General features: G+C 50.1%; 1 protein-coding gene across 8 annotated transcripts in view; it reads left to right on the top strand.

Moving 5' to 3' along the window:
* The window catches only part of KANSL3 (KAT8 regulatory NSL complex subunit 3), a 41,671-nt gene extending 36,043 nt beyond the window's left edge, over window positions 1-5,628 (top strand). For 7 of the 8 annotated variants that reach the window (XM_075563177.1, XM_075563172.1, XM_075563174.1 and 4 more), the window contains 2 exons: window positions 1,545-1,655; window positions 1,854-5,628. In XM_075563177.1, the coding sequence (XP_075419292.1) occupies window positions 1,545-1,601 (57 nt within the window). In that variant the 3' untranslated portion in view covers window positions 1,602-1,655; window positions 1,854-5,628. The remainder of the gene's footprint in view (window positions 1-1,544; window positions 1,656-1,853) is intronic. The other variant, XM_075563176.1, reaches the window with a different exon arrangement.
* Window positions 5,629-14,236: the final 8,608 nt, after the last annotated feature.

The following is a 14,236-nucleotide window of genomic DNA, read 5'->3' as shown; positions in this document are numbered from 1 at the left end:
CTTCTGATTTGCTTTCCTTTACTTAAGATGTTGGTCTCTGTGTTTTTACAGAGGTTGGCCTTGGCTGGCTCCCTCCTGCCCTCTGCTCTTGTGAGGGTGCTTTCTGGGTTTCACCCTGCAGAACCCGATGCGGGACTTTGTGCCCTCCCGCCTGCTCTAAAGTAGCTATGTAGTATAGAAGGTGTCCGTTCCTAACGCCTTTGCTGAGGCCACGCTGATGTACACCCAGCACCAGATCCCTGCTGTGGACTGTTGACTTCCTGTGTCAGGCAGTCCTGGGCAGTTTCCTGGGGCGGGGAGCTGGGGGGTGAAGAGGAGGAGACAAGGCCCGCAGACTCCTTTCCCGTGGCTAAGAGGGAGCACAGAAAAGAGGTCCCAGTCTGGCTGCTGCCTGACAGGTGTTCGCTCCAAGGCTCAGTTTGCGTCTCAGGTACCCGGCCGTGCCTTATTAAGAGGGTGCAAATGCTCGCTGTTCTGCCGCCCAAGGGTTATGCCAGTAGACTCGGTAACTCAGAAAGAAAGCGCCTGGCAGTGAACCTCACCGCTCAGAGGTCGCTCTCGTAGGCAGCGTGGTTGTGGAGAGAACACAGGGCTGTGAGTCAGGCCGTCTTCAACTGGTGTCTGACCCTGGACAAAGCTCCGCACCTGTGTGGGTTTCAGTAAAATGAGGGGATTGACCGACGTTCGTGGTTGTGGTGGTGGCAGGCTTCAGTGAGAGACTGCCTCTGAACCCCCTCAGGCATTGGGCACCTAAGGTTAACAGGTCTCCAGACTACACATTGGTGAGCAAGGAGAAACTTGGCCCCTGGCTGAATACTTAGCTCATTTTAAGCAGTTGTTGATTTTTTTATGTATGGTAATGGTATAGTAATGACGTTTTAGAAAAAAGTTTTTTAAATGATACATACTGCACTACTTATGGCTAGAGTACATTTGAAAAGAAAAACCCACTGTAGACTCTGGCATAGATTTCGCTAAGATCTTTACACGCAAGAACTTCATTAGTTTCGTTCCTGGCACTGAGTGGTATTGACTGCAGGTTGGGCTCTCGTGCATTTTCTACAGCTAAGGTGGGGCAGGGCTGGGGGTGGGGGGAGAGGGCACAGGACTGCCACTCTCTTAGATCCTGCATCGAGAGACCTAGTGAAGAGTGGGCTCTGCGTGCGATCATGAGTCCTCTCCTCTCTCCTGTCTGTACTGCTGGCCGCACGGTCCCTTGTCATGCTGGCATTGCCGGCATGGGCACAGCCCTGCCTTTGGGAAGCCGATTCTTTGAATGTCACCCCTTCTTCCCCTGTCTCTTCCCCCCTTTATTGGATTCTCGGAGCTCCCGTAGGAGTTGTCCAAGGGTGAGATCTAGAAGCGTTGGGGAAACGCTTGCCTTAGTGGAAGAGGGGCAGCTTTCCCTTGCGTCCTTCCTGAGCTGCAGGACTCCGCCGTAGCACTGAAAGCATGTGCCTTCCAGTTCCACCTCCCTTCCCAGTTCCCCGCTGCTAGGTGCTCGCCTGTACTCCTCAGAGCGGTCCTTTCTTGTCGACTCCCAGGCCCGGTACTTCACATGGACCGTCCCCTGCAATCCGCACAAAGGCCCTGTGAAGTAGCTGCCGGCCTCTGCACCGTACAGATGGGAGGCAGAGGAGGCTCAGAGAACATAAGTAATTTACCCAAATGTTTGCTTATGCAGATGCGTCTCTGCAAAGCCCATTCACTGCATGTATCCAGCTGGTTCTCTATTGAGAACTACTTTGTTGGGGGAGGAGAAAACCCTCAGGAGGGGGATGACTGGGACAGAGGGTCTGGATGTGCTAACCTGGCAAAGCTTTGACCCTTGTTAACTCCCTCTCCTGCCACAGCGCCTGCCTCCAGCTCCCTGAAGATGCCGTGTGATGCAACCTCCATGACCAGGTTGGTGCTGGCTGCTTTGTGGTGTGTCCTGGGCACGTGTGCTGTCCTGCCTGCCCACAGTCCTCCTCAAGACAGTCATTTTGCCTCCCTGCCGACTGCCTTCAGAGTTGAGCATTTGGGTGTGGTGAAGTCATTAGGTTAGGTGATTCAGCGCCAACAGGGAGCACCGTCCCCTAGGATCGGCGAGTCGGTCTTCCTCAGAGGACCCAGCTGTGGCGGAGCATAGCTACTCCCTCCCCTTCCTTGGCCACGGTCTAACCAAGTGTCTGTGTGGGACTGCTCACTGCATTTACTGAAGAAGTTTCTTCCAGAAGTCAAGGCTGCTGCCCCTTGTGCAAGTTGAGAGGAGATGCCCGCACGGTCCAGGCCTGGGGGGGTCAGCTTGAGAACTTTGAGGACTGGGATCAGCGGGCCAGTGGCTCAGGTCAGAGGGCTTGCCTTGGACATCTGTTGACTTCATTCTCAGTGCCATGGAAGACTGGGGCCCTGCACTACCCTGTTCAAAACGACATCGCCTGTTGAGCGGCCTGCTGAGACCTGGAAACTTGTGATTGTCAAGTCCTCTACAGCAGTTTCAAAATGAAGACCGAGAGAGCTGTACTGTCCTCTTTGGCCCCTTTGGCCAACCTAGGTGTGGGGAGCAGCAGTTGCCAGGAGGTGCACACAGAACCCTTGCTGGGCCTCACCGTGCTTTTGGAAGCCCCTGCATGGAGGAGTCTGTGGGTCTAGAGAAGCCAAAGACACGAATGAAGCAATAAAGGAAGTGATGACCGTGGGGCTCTGCAGCTGGGGTTTCAGCCTAAGGAACTGCTCTGGCACCCGAGTGTGAGAGGGGAGAGGGAAGAAGCTCCAGTTCTTGATTGTTCTGTCTCCGTTGACTGAAAACAAAGTTTACATCTTGACCATCCGAGGGAGCTTGGGGCATCATGACTACATTGGCCACGTTCTGTGTTTCTCTTTCTATTCCTTGTGACCTTTCTTCCTGCATGGGATTGGGGAGATTGCTGACAGATGACTCCACTGCCTGGTACCAACCTAAGCCCTGGAGATGGAGGTCCCTGGAGAGGCAGTCACTGAAGGGTGCTCAAGCCCACCCTGTCCGTCTCCTCACACCACCTCTCTGCGTGCGTCGAGAGCCCTGGGTTTGGTGTGGGACTTGCCAACCAACGTCTCTTCCCTCTGAATTCCAAAGAAAGTGACAAGACTAACCAAATGCAGGGGCATTCAGGGTCCTCCTCTATAGGTGGGGAGGGCCTTCAACCTACCTGCACCAAACCCTGGCCTCCAGGGCTATGTATCTCACAGCCAGGTTGCCAGTGTGAAGGGTGGCTTGGAGGCTAGTTCGCGCATGCAGAAGTCTCTTAACAAGATAGACTGGGTGGCCACGGGCAGGGCTGTATGTGATGGGAGGGGGTTGTCCCTGGAACCATACTTTTCACCCTGGCCTCCTGTGGGGCCGAGCTGGGCAGTGCTGTTTTTGCATTAGCTTAGTGGATAACTGCTCTCTGAAATGCAGAAGGCAAGAAGGCATGGGGTACATTTGGATGGAGTCCTGGTGGTTCGTGGGTAAGTCCTTTGCCGTAACTGAAAGGTCAGCCACTCCAAAGATGCAGCCGTCTGCTCCCAGCGAGGCGACAGGCTTGGAAATGGGGTGGGGGCAGCTCTTTGTCCTGGAGGGTTGCTGAGTCAGAATGAACTTCGTGGCAGTGGCTATTTTGGTCTTGGTTTTGGTGGTAAATTTGAAGGAAGGGGGAGACATGAAAGAGGCTTCCAGAGCTCCTGCGTTTGGTAGCTTTACAAGGAGGACAGTCACACTCTGCAGGAGCGAGGCCTGGGCTGTGTGGCGCTTTGAGGAATCGTTCAGGCCAGGCAGGGAGCCCAGAACCGTCCCTGCCTGAATCGGGTGCAGACTGGACCGCGCACGGAGGCTGCTTTTGAAAGACCCTGGTCTGGGGTGTGCCAAAGCCAAAAGGAATACCAAATTATCCTGCCTTTGTAGGAGATCCTGAGGCTTGAGTTCACAGTTTGAATGTCTAAATCAGGCCTCTGCCTGTCCCTTGGGCACCAGGAAACCAAGCCTCAACTTCAATGGGGAAGGGTCAAGACAGCATTCATGAAATTCTTGGCGGTCAGGTGCGTGCCGGTTCCCTGTGAAAGGTGCCCTTCAGCTTGGAGAAGAGGTCACTGATGGAAGGAGACTTTGGGCCTACTCTTGGTCCTACCACAAAAACGGTCGTGGGCAGGTAGAGGCAGGCCACAGAGTTCCGTTCTGACTCGAGCACAAACAACGAGCAAACTGACCTTTGGAGTGGTGCAGCTGACTTCTGCACGCAGTCCCTCATTTCTTCCCACTGTGCTGCCAGTGGGAGAGCCTGGGCACAGAGGGGTTGCAGAGGCAGGACTGGACGCTAGGTGCCAGTCAGTCATCACCATGCTGTGGCCTGACCGAGACAGGAAGCCGGGTGTGGGAGTGGAGGTGGTGGCTCGACCTTCACGTGACCCATGTTGGTTGACTTTCCACTAGAATCACTGCTGCAGTAGACGGAGTCCCTTGACTGTAGCCCTTCGTTGACCCTGTACCACCACCAAAGATAGAGACTTAGGGAAGAAAAATGAATGAACTCCAGCGTCCGGATTATGAATGAATTCCAGCAACCACCCCCCACCCTTGGCATTGGAATCCTGCTTGGGCAGAGGCCAGTGTTCTGTTAGCCTGCCTGGAGCGGCTCACCTTGCTTGTCAGCAATGAGGACTGGGGGACTGAAAAACCACCGTCTTAGGCAGCAGGAGTGTTTGGGGCAGGGCGTAGGCAAACTGATGCACGCTACTCTTTTCAGTCTGTGTCTGTGTGAGTCAGGATCCTGGCAAGAAGCCAAAACCCACCCACCCACCAAAATGGCTCTGAAAGCTGTGTATTCTCTCGGTCAGTCAGCTGGCGTTCCCAGACAGGGAGGGACCCTCGCCGGTCCTCTTGTTGTCATCGTCACCCAGCCGGCTTGCACTTGCCAGACTGTTCAGCTGCAGAGCTCTCCGTGGACACCATGTGTGTCTTTCAGTTCAAATTCTGAAGCTAGGGGAGCTGGTTGTCTCCCTCCTGCATGCGGGTTGTTCTCTCTTCTCACCTGCTCCAAGAACGGCGTGCACGGGATGGACTAGCCTGTCCTTTGTCCTGGTAGGCTTCCCAAGAGGAGAGCAGAAGGGCTTAAAAGAAGAAAATGTGGTATGTTTGAGAACGTTTATTTTGAAATGTAGAGGTACCCAGCTCCCCAGTGATTTCTGTCTCATGGAGCTATCGTGCAATATCAAAACCAGAGCACGATGCTGGTACTGTGTGCGTGCATGCGTGTTGTCCTGTGTCATTTTATCACCTGTAGACTCCGGTAGCCACCACCACAGTCAGGATCCAGAACCAGTCCTCTGCCACAGCTCCTCCCTCAGGCTGCCCCTTGGTCACACTAACCTCCCTGCCACCATTCCTAGCCCCTGGCCACTGCCCTTCATCTCTGTAATTTTGGTATTTCTGAAGAGTGCTCTGTGAATAGAATCATCTAGTGCTCGGTCTTTGAGATCAGCAGTCTCTTTCACTCAGTGTCATGGCTGCAAAACCCAAGTCGTCCTATCAAGTCTGTACCTTTTCAGTGCTGAGTAGTAGTCCACGCCCGCCGGCTTGACCGTCGTCTGCTGTAGCGCATTTGGAGTGTTTGTTGCAAATAAAGCTGCTGTGTGCACAATCGCGTGGAAATGCGTTTTTATTTCTGTCAGGTCCACGTGCCGTAGTTGGACTCCTGGATCATATGGTAAGTGTTTAGTTGATAAGAAACTGCCCAAACTGTTTCCTAGGTACTTGTGCCTGTTTACCGACCCTCCAGCATTGAACCGGAGAGCCAGTTTGTGCACAGCCTTGCCGACATTTGGTGCGGTCTCCCTCTTTCATCTGCCTTGTTCCAGTAGCGTCTGGCCGCCTCCTTTGGTCCTCGTTGACACTTCCCAAATAACAGGGTGCCGACTATCTTTCCATGTGTTTATTTGCCTTTCTTAATGTCGGTCCATGTCTTGCCCTATTTTTGTAACTGGACTGTTTGTATTTTAACAGTTAACTTGTGATTCACACATTCATTGTCGTCGTTGTTAGGTGCCATCCAGCGACAACACATCAGCATACTGTCCAGTCCCGTGCCACCCTCCTACTAGTCACGTGGCAGCCCCGTGTGCCGGTCACAGTGTCACTCCGAGCCTTAAAGGCCTTCCTCTTTGTCACTGCCCCTCCGCTAGACCTTCTGTAAGGACTGGCTCATGGGACAGATTCGCCCACTCTCACTTCCTCCCAGCACAGCTGTGTACCTTCTGCTGGCTGTCGGTCTGTGCTGCACTCCCTCTTCCTCACCAACACGGGCTCCGGAGCTTCCCTTCTCCTCCTCCCTCCGTCATCGTCTAGCTGTCCATCACACGGATGGGGGCAATTGAAGGGAAGCACCGGGGCTTGGGTCAGGCACACCGTATTCTTCAAGGTGACATCTTTGCCTTTCAGCGCTTCAAAGGAGTCTTGCAGCAGGTTCCCCACTGTAATACATTGATGAGACGTTTCATCGTGGTGTGGGTGAGAGTGCAAAGCACATTAGTTCCCACTCAGTTACACACATTTTAACAAGTCTCACACATTCCGCACCCCTCATGCAATGGCACGACTCACGTGCCTGCCTTCTGAACCTTGTTTCTGGGCGCGTGCTGCCCTGATCATCTCACATGAGGGCTGCTGCTGTGAGCACTGGACTCCCAAATGTCACTGCAGCTGACTGGCTTGGAGGAAAGGCTGGAAGGGTGTTTTAGGACCATAGTCTTGGGACTTCCACTAGTCTCTACCAGTAGTGAGGCCCGATTTCTGCTTTTGACCTTAACTCTACATTTTTTTCTGCACTCTGTCCTGGACATTCTATTGTCCTGATCAGTCTACTGCTGGCAGCAGGCCAACACCAGTGACTTCCCTGGCCTCGGGCTAGTGCAGGCTATGGTTCTTGTGGCTTTGCGTCTTTGGTTTTCTTTATTCTTTGTTTCAGGCAGGAGGAGACTAGTAGTTATATTTGAGATAATGTTTGCAAGCTTTTGAGACCCCAGTCGCTACTCGCCAAAGAAGGGTCTACAACGTTGCCGTTTGGGACTGTTCTGTCCGTGGACCTAGATTTCCCCTGGGCCGAGAAGTTGGCATCACTTTGCCTCTGCATGCTCTCCTACATTACCTGGATGTATTTACAGCAGTTGCAAATACATTTGTAGAAATCTCCTTGGTCAGACCTATATTTCCTATCTGTGGCTGTGCACTTATATGCCAGCCCACATCTGTTCCGCTTACATATTTCCCGTGTATCCACTTGCATGTTGTTATTGCAGGGTTGTGTGTACGATAGTATTTCCCAGGACTGCTTCTACTTGTGCATGACCCCTACTAGTGTCTTCCTTTGCCTTGGCCCTACTGCGCTGCCCTCACCTTTCGTGCAGGTCTACACACTTCCCTCCCTCCCGCTTCCCTCCCTGCAGATGAATGTTTCTTTGTGTGTGTGAACTTTTTCATGACTTAGTAATAGTGGTCTCATACAGCATTTGTAGTGTATGTGACCTTCTATGATTGACTTATTTCACTGAGCACAATGTCCTTCAAGTTCGTCCATGTTACAAGGTGTTTCACAGATACCACTGTGTAGAGTTCCACTGTGTGTACCAAGGTCTGCTCATTAATTTGTTGATGAGCACTTAGATTGTTCCCTCTTTTACTTATTTTGAATATTGCTGCATTGAACATAGCTATGCATATGTATGTGCTTCCGCTCTTACTTCTCTCGGGGACGCAGCCGTTTGTGGAAGTGCGAAGGCCCAGATTCTTGAGAGGTTCCCGGCTGTAGTTGTGGGGGTGTTTGTCTTTGCCAGGTTTTGGCACACGCTAGACTGGCTTTCTCAGGTGAGCTGGGCAGTGTGAGGTTTTCTAGAAGAGGTGATGCACAAGTGGTCTGAGTTCTTGAAACGTTCGGTAGAACTCTTCACGGTTTCAGAGCCTGGAGAGTTCCTTGTTCAGAGATTCTAATTTGCAAATTCAGTTTCCTTAACTGTTTAGTTTCCAGATATTTGGAGATCTTGATCACCTGTTTTCTGTCAGTGATTTGACATTTGATTTCTTTATAGTTGAAACACAAACTCTGATTTTTTTTTAATGTATTGAGGTTTGTTTGTGGTCCAGGATATGGTCTATTTTGATTTGAAAACACTTGGAAAAAAATGTGTTACTGCATGGAAAGTTGTGTAAATGTCATTTAGAACCTTTTGGTTGGTAGTATTGAGTTCTGTATCCTTGCAGATTTCCTGCCAAGTTAATTGTTGAGAGAACAATGTTAAAATCTCCAACTACCGCTGAGAATTTGCCTTTTATTTTCCTTCAAGTCATTTTTTTCTTTCACATCTTTTGCAGCTTTTTCTATGGTGCATGCACATTTAGGATTGCTGTGTCTTCTTAGTCACCTGACCCCTTACACCATCATTGAATGCCCTTCTCTGGCAATTTGCTTGATCTCAAGTCTTTATTGTACTGCTTCCTTTTGATTGTTTACATGAGAAATCTTCTGTTCTTTTATTTAACATATTTCCATCGTTATAGTTGAAGTTGGTTTCTGATAAACAGGATATGATGTTGCTGCCGTTGTGAGGTGCCATCAGTCCAGACTCAGGGCGACTCTGTGTAGAACCCAGGGAACAGCCTGGTCTTGTGCCGCCCCCACAGTTGGTGTCATGTTGGACTCTACCCACGTGGCCACTTGCTGGTCCATCTGACCAGAGACCGCCCTCTCTAAGGACGGCTTTCCTGATAACATGCCGCCCAGCGCACGAGGCGAAGTTCCACCGCCCTTCTTCCACGACATGAGACTCGGTGTCTGCACCAGCACCATCCCTCAGACACATGGACTCCTCGGTGCTCCTCACAGTCATTGTCTGCTCAGCCACACTCCTTACTCAGACGGCATGTAGCTTAGGATGTTAGATTCTGTTACTATCAGCTTTTCATTTGCACTTTTAGGCCATGTCTATTGAATGTAATTATACTCATGTTAGGGCATGAGTCAACTATTTTTGCCTTCTGTGTTTTCCATTTTCCTGGTTTTATATTTGTTTGTTTTCCTGCTTTAAAAATGGATTACTTGGGAAGTATCTTAGAATATGATTTGACTGTCTCTGTAGTGTTTCTACACTCAGGTCACTATGAGTTGAACTTATAATAAATCTCCTAAATTTACCATATTACCAGTTTATTCCAAGGCAAGAAAGAAAATATACTTGAAGTAGAAAATATGAAATAAGATGGAATAAATCCTATATGTGTAATTAGTATAAGTAAAAATAGGTAAGTATAAGTATAAATAGATTAAATTGACCAGTTTCAGAAGCAAACCAGCCTGTATAATCTTGAGTTGTCGATGGGATCAGGCATCAGAAAACAAAAAATCGTGTTGTGAATGAGGGGGAGTGAAGAATAGAGACTGAAAGCCCATCTGTAGGCAACTTAGAGAAGGGTCGCAGGGAGGAGACAGCCAGTCAGGGTGCAGTATAGCACTGAAACATAACTTTCCTCTAGTTCAGCAGTTCTCAACCTGTGGTCGTGACGCCTTTGGGAGTCGAATGACCCTTTCACAGGGTTGTCTGATTCATAACAGTAGCAAAATGACAGTTTATGAAGTAGCAGCGAAAATAATGTTATGGTTGGAAGCTCACCACATGAGGCACTGTGTGACAGGGTTGCTGCATTAGGGAGGTTGAGAAGCACTGCTCTAGATCTTTAATGCTTCCTCCCTCTCCCCCACCCCCTCACTATCATGATCCCAACTCTACCTTACAAATGCGGCTAACCCAGAGCATGTACACTGATACACATAAGCGCTGGAAACGGAATCCAGGACAGAAACCCCACAAGACCAATAATGAGATAGTGATACCAGGAGGGTAAGGGAAAGGTGGGGCCTGATCACAAGGATCTACATACAGCCCCCTCCCTGGGAACGGGCGATAGAAAAGTGGGTGAAGGCAGACATCTTGTCAGTGTAAGACATGAAAAATATAATTTTAAATGATCAAGGGTTCATGAGGGAGAGGGAAAAAATGGCCTGATACCAAGGGTTCAGGTAGAAAGAAAATGTTTTGAGAATGGTGATGGCAACAGGTGTACAAATGTGTTTGACACAGTGGATGTATGTATGGATTGTGATAAGACGTACGATCTCCCAATAAAATGATTTTAAAATAAATACATGAAAAGATAAGATAAAATTAAAACAAATTTACCTGTTAGGTATTTGTTACTGTCCATGTGGAACAAGGAAGAATTAAAAAGTCATACGACACATGGCAGCAATTCATCTGTAGGACTTGTGGACCATGTGAACTCTGGTCTCCACAACTGAGGGGCAAGGGGAACCGGTGCCTGGCACCGACTCAAAGGAATGACTTTAGAAGGTCCTGGACAGACTGCTAGTAAAACGTGCGCTCACACTCCGTCAGAACGAGGACCAGGCGTTCTGGTGCGGCAGACTGGTGGAACCCTGGCTAAGAGCAGGGCCCTCAGTCATCCTTTTGACCTGCAACTCCCTGAAGGCTCAATTTTCAGCAAAACAATAGACCCTCGGGAAGTACACACTCTCTAGAACATTCAGCCATTCAAAATCAAGGGGCAGCATTTGCTCAAGGTCAAAATAAGACAGGAAGGGTTAGAACAGGGGATGGAAATGGGAAACAGTGGAATGTCTGAACTATTGAATGGACGACTGATTTTCTCTGTAAACGTCACCCAATTCACAAAAAGTGAACAAACAAAACCCAGAAGGCTCTAGAGATTTAAGGTAATGGCACTGACAGGGCTTTGGGCTCTCAACCTTAGTGATCAGGGCTGTCCCTGGGCCCCAAAGCCATGGGAACAGAGTGCAAGGTAAATAACGGCCGAATTGGTAACAAGAGAACTGGTAACTAGGTTTCAACACATCTAGCTCCCTGGGAGAAGCACGGGTTCCTCTCTTCTGATTCAAGTCTGGGGTGAGACCCTGGAACCTGCATTTTACTAAGTGTGTAGGTGACTCGGGGAAGAAATCAAAGCACTGGATTTTGGGAGACCTCTGGCCCTTGGTCATTCTTAGTTGTCAGGGAGGGCTTGAACCCTGGGGTGGGGTGGGGGGAGGTAATGTCCCGGAGAAGCAGGCTTCCAGAGGGCTCATTCTGTTTACAGGCCCTGGCCCTCAGCGAGTGGCAGCGCTGGCTATGAGCAGTTCTTAGGACTGCTTCCCCAGACTGGTCTCGCCCAGGAGTGCTAGGTGTGTACATGTCTCCAGTGGCCTTGTGAGCTCGGTATGGGAGGTCACAGACAAGGCACGCCCTGTGATGGAACCCGCCCTACACACGAGAAACTTTGAACCAGGATTTCCTAGATCAAGAGTATTTTAACATGTAGGGATTCCACACGTGGTACTTTTAAAGTACAAGATCTGTGTGCGCAGAAAACTACTCTGAATCTGATAGGGATTTTTACTCACTGAATACACCTGTCTAACCAACACATCCCACACCATCCCTTCCCGCTCCAGTGCAATCTCTTCCCTGACTGCTCCACAGTAGGTTAGTTTGTCTTATCTGCAAGCTTTATAAAGAAATCATATCCTCATGTGTCTGGTTTTCTCCCTCACATATCTAAGTGTCGCTCATGTTGCATACGGCAGTAGATCCTTCTTTGTGATACCTATTTCCTTGCAAGGACACCACAGGATGATGGTTTCTGGCCTGAGTCGCTAGGACAGTGTGTTACTATGCCCATGCCTTTTGGTGGATGTATGCAGGCATTTCATTCGCCGGTCCCACCACCAAATGTTAGTGTGACTTGGAATTGCCGTGTTAGGGGACCCACACACAGCTTTATCAAGAGTAGTTTTTGTTTCTTTTAAGTGGGCATCATACAGATACCCCAGAAAGCTGTCCTTGTTGACACTGACATTTCCCCACAAGAAGGGCACCTCAGGAGGAGCCACTTGTTTTTGCTCTGAATGAATGAGGAGTCCATCCATGGCTGTCGTATCCCTGACTTTTTATTGAAGAAAAAGCACCAGATTAAATAGGCTGTTGACATTTTTGAAGTCAAGCAGTGACTGACGAGCTCCCCAGTGCCTGGGCATGCTCAGGTTAGACTCGCTGCAGGAGTGAATGCAGGCCTATGGAGCCCGGGGCCCTGTCACCCTCGTTGCAGAGATCCTAAGTTTTATTTGAGGACTCATGGAAAATATCCCAAGAAGTGAGTTTTAATCCTCATTTTCCTCTGCTTCATCCTAGTTAATCTGGAAGTAACCTAATTCATAACATTGCTGTTGGGGACCACGTGCGACCAATCCCGTAGATTACTCTTCACCTACTTTGTGGTGAGATTTTTCAAATACCTTTTGGAAGAGGCCCTTTGGTCGGAAGGTACAGTCATCTTGCTTGGGCTTCTTTCAGTGGTGAACTTCCCCCAACTGCGATGGCCAGCTTTCCCATCCACCTTGATTCTTTCTGGAAGAAACTGCTCACAATTGGCGGCATCCATGATCCCATCTTCTGCAGGGAGGGTGCTGTTAAGAGTGAACTTCGCGACCTTTTCGTACCCCTTCACCACGGCTTTTCCGCAGGCACCAGGGCGTCTTCGTATGTAGCATTAGCGGTTCGGTGTCTCAAGTCGGTTCCCACTGACAGTGCCCAACCCTTTATGCGTCAAACAAACCCTGCATGCTCTTGCACTGTCCTCAAAAGCATTCTTACGTTTGGCCCCATTGCTGCAGCCACGGTGTCCGTCCATCTGCTGAGGGCCTCCCTCTGTCACTGCCCTGCTACTGTACCAAGCATGCTGTCCCTTTCCAGGGACCAATCTCTCCTGACAGGGCTCGCCATCCTGGCTTCCCAGGAACACTCCGGCTGTATTCTTCCAAGACAGATTTATTTGTTCTTTGGGCAGCCCATGGTACTTTGAATGTTCTTCGTGTTCCTGCTGGTAATTCCAAAAGGGCTGTGCTCCTTTAAGAGGGATGTTTTTGGAAGAAGCCTATTCTCTAGGGGCAAGGACTTTTGTTGTCCTGTGGCATTTCACTGAGGAAGAAGCTACTGTGGACACCACCATCAGACACCAGGTTCGTGCCTGTCCGGGTACTGGGAACGACACCCCCATATCTGTGGGATGTCTTAAGGGAATGACACTTCTTTCTAGGCTTAGGCCACTCTGTCCTCCTCCAGGAGTGTGTCAGTGGAGTCTGTCAGCTTCCTGGTTGCTGCCTGGAGGCACACCAAGTCAAGATGAGAGACCAGAAAAAGTCCCATCAAAGTGGAGTGACATCTTATCAAGGCTAAGGGAAGTCAGAAAGGGGTGGTGATATCCCCAGGGACTGGCCACAGTGGAAGGCTGTTTACCTTCAGACCTGACAGAGCTGTCTCTCTGGAGTATGCTTTGTTGAAAACAAACAAAAAAAAATTTTTTTTAAAAGAAGTCTTGGATCCTTAAAACTAAGCCTGGAGATTCCTGATCCCCTCGGATCTAAATCATGGTCTGAGTGGATTAAACAAACAACAAAGGAGACATAAAACTGAAGCAGCCTTGGCGTCTTGAAGGACAGGTTCATCTCAGACACATGAGAGATCAGTGATTACAATCTGCCTTCCTCCTCTGCTGCCTCACTTCCCAGAGGGCACAATACCGATCAAACCCAGTGTCCAATGTCTGGCTCAGGAAAGGGGTCATGCTTCCCGCTGCTGTATGATGTCATCAGGGCCTCAGGGCACGTTTAGCCATAGCTAACAGCAACCTGAGTGATCCACCGGAAGGGTAAATAGAACGGAAAGGGTCATGAGCTGAAGCCCTGCTAGCCACGTGCTCTTCCTCCGAGGAAACCTGGCGACAGTGCTGAGCGGGGGTGGGGGCCCCCACCCCGCCCACTTCTCGTGGCCTTGAACCCATGGTGCTCTTCCTGGTCCTGGCTGCAGTCCAGCTTGTGCAGGGCTGCCCTCCTCACCTGAGAGACGCCCCTGGCAGGCCTTTGAGCACCATCCTGCTCCAGTTAGTGGGCCAGGTCACCCACATGTAAAATCTTGGCTCTTCTACTCTCCCTCCATGGCAGTGAAGGAACTGGCTCTAAGCCCCGGGCGTCATAGATCCAAACTCCCTGCAGCTGCCCCCCAAGTTTGCTTTCTGGTGCCTGGTGAAGTCACCTGTGGGTCTAGAGAAACCGACGTGGGCAAGTCACCCACAAATTAGCCACGAGGGAGGCAAGTGTGCACCCAGGGTCGCTGTGGGAGGGCT

The sequence above is a fragment of the Tenrec ecaudatus genome, chromosome 11 (assembly GCF_050624435.1).
Source record: "Tenrec ecaudatus isolate mTenEca1 chromosome 11, mTenEca1.hap1, whole genome shotgun sequence".
Lineage (NCBI taxonomy): Eukaryota > Metazoa > Chordata > Mammalia > Afrosoricida > Tenrecidae > Tenrec > Tenrec ecaudatus.
This window is presented reverse-complemented; position numbering and strand designations above follow the sequence as displayed.